General features: G+C 71.9%; 2 protein-coding genes across 2 annotated transcripts; both read right to left on the bottom strand.

Annotated features, from left to right (window-relative positions):
• Positions 1-1,050: 1,050 nt before the first annotated feature.
• LOC104285112 (collagen alpha-1(VIII) chain-like) lies at positions 1,051-1,453 on the bottom strand. The gene is made up of 2 exons (XM_009883512.1): positions 1,369-1,453; positions 1,051-1,253 (listed from the first exon to the last, which is right to left on the bottom strand). The coding sequence occupies exons 1-2, from the start codon at positions 1,451-1,453 to the stop codon at positions 1,051-1,053; spliced, it is 288 nt and encodes a 95-aa protein (XP_009881814.1).
• Positions 1,454-1,835: 382 nt separating this feature from the next.
• Positions 1,836-2,081, bottom strand: LOC104285111 (collagen alpha-1(VIII) chain-like). The gene has a single exon (XM_009883510.1). It carries the CDS (start codon positions 2,079-2,081, stop codon positions 1,836-1,838), a length of 246 nt encoding a protein of 81 aa, XP_009881812.1.
• Positions 2,082-2,164: the final 83 nt, after the last annotated feature.

Here is a 2,164-nt window from a genome sequence, read left to right as displayed (position 1 = left end):
CACCCCAGGATCTTGCCAACCCCACTCCCGGCCACCCCATACACGTCACCCCGGGGTCCCAGCCACCCCATAACCTGCACCCCGGAGTCCCTGTCCCCCCAGTCCCTGTCACCCCGGGGTCCCGGCCACCCCGGGGTCCCTGTCACCCCCTGTCCTGCACCCCAGGATCTTGCCAACCCCACTCCCGGCCACCCCATACACGTCACCCCGGGGTCCCAGCCACCCCATAACCTGCACCCCGGAGTCCCTGTCCCCCCAGTCCCTGTCACCCCGGGGTCCCGGCCACCCCGGGGTCCCTGTCACCCCCTGTCCTGCACCCCAGGATCTTGCCAACCCCACTCCCGGCCACCCCATACACGTCACCCCGGGGTCCCAGCCACCCCATAACCTGCACCCCGGAGTCCCTGTCCCCCCAGTCCCTGTCACCCCGGGGTCCCGGCCACCCCGGGGTCCCTGTCACCCCCTGTCCTGCACCCCAGGATCTTGCCAACCCCACTCCCGGCCACCCCATACACGTCACCCCGGGGTCCCAGCCACCCCATAACCTGCACCCCGGAGTCCCTGTCCCCCCAGTCCCTGTCACCCCGGGGTCCCGGCCACCCCGGGGTCCCTGTCACCCCCTGTCCTGCACCCCAGGATCTTGCCAACCCCACTCCCGGCCACCCCATACACGTCACCCCGGGGTCCCAGCCACCCCATAACCTGCACCCCGGAGTCCCTGTCCCCCCAGTCCCTGTCACCCCGGGGTCCCGGCCACCCCGGGGTCCCTGTCACCCCCTGTCCTGCACCCCAGGATCTTGCCAACCCCACTCCCGGCCACCCCATACACGTCACCCCGGGGTCCCAGCCACCCCATAACCTGCACCCCGGAGTCCCTGTCCCCCCAGTCCCTGTCACCCCGGGGTCCCGGCCACCCCGGGGTCCCTGTCACCCCCTGTCCTGCACCCCAGGATCTTGCCAACCCCACTCCCGGCCACCCCATACACGTCACCCCGGGGTCCCAGCCACCCCATAACCTGCACCCCGGAGTCCCTGTCCCCCCAGTCCCTGTCACCCCGGGGTCCCGGCCACCCCGGGGTCCCTGTCACCCCCTGTCCTGCACCCCAGGATCTTGCCAACCCCACTCCCGGCCACCCCATACACGTCACCCCGGGGTCCCAGCCACCCCATAACCTGCACCCCGGAGTCCCTGTCCCCCCAGTCCCTGTCACCCCGGGGTCCCGGCCACCCCGGGGTCCCTGTCACCCCCTGTCCTGCACCCCAGGATCTTGCCAACCCCACTCCCGGCCACCCCATACACGTCACCCCGGGGTCCCAGCCACCCCATAACCTGCACCCCGGAGTCCCTGTCCCCCCAGTCCCTGTCACCCCGGGGTCCCGGCCACCCCGGGGTCCCTGTCACCCCCTGTCCTGCACCCCAGGATCTTGCCAACCCCACTCCCGGCCACCCCATACACGTCACCCCGGGGTCCCAGCCACCCCATAACCTGCACCCCGGAGTCCCTGTCCCCCCAGTCCCTGTCACCCCGGGGTCCCGGCCACCCCGGGGTCCCTGTCACCCCCTGTCCTGCACCCCAGGATCTTGCCAACCCCACTCCCGGCCACCCCATACACGTCACCCCGGGGTCCCAGCCACCCCATAACCTGCACCCCGGAGTCCCTGTCCCCCCAGTCCCTGTCACCCCGGGGTCCCGGCCACCCCGGGGTCCCTGTCACCCCCTGTCCTGCACCCCAGGATCTTGCCAACCCCACTCCCGGCCACCCCATACACGTCACCCCGGGGTCCCAGCCACCCCATAACCTGCACCCCGGAGTCCCTGTCCCCCCAGTCCCTGTCACCCCGGGGTCCCGGCCACCCCGGGGTCCCTGTCACCCCCTGTCCTGCACCCCAGGATCTTGCCAACCCCACTCCCGGCCACCCCATACACGTCACCCCGGGGTCCCAGCCACCCCATAACCTGCACCCCGGAGTCCCTGTCCCCCCAGTCCCTGTCACCCCGGGGTCCCGGCCACCCCGGGGTCCCTGTCACCCCCTGTCCTGCACCCCAGGATCTTGCCAACCCCACTCCCGGCCACCCCATACCCGTCACCCCGGGGTCCCAGCCACCCCATAACCTGCACCCCGGAGTCCCTGTCACCCCAGTCCCTGTCACCCCGGGGTCCC

This window comes from Charadrius vociferus, unplaced genomic scaffold (genome assembly GCF_000708025.1).
Source record: "Charadrius vociferus isolate BGI_N301 unplaced genomic scaffold, ASM70802v2 scaffold3174, whole genome shotgun sequence".
NCBI lineage: Eukaryota > Metazoa > Chordata > Aves > Charadriiformes > Charadriidae > Charadrius > Charadrius vociferus.
This window is presented reverse-complemented; position numbering and strand designations above follow the sequence as displayed.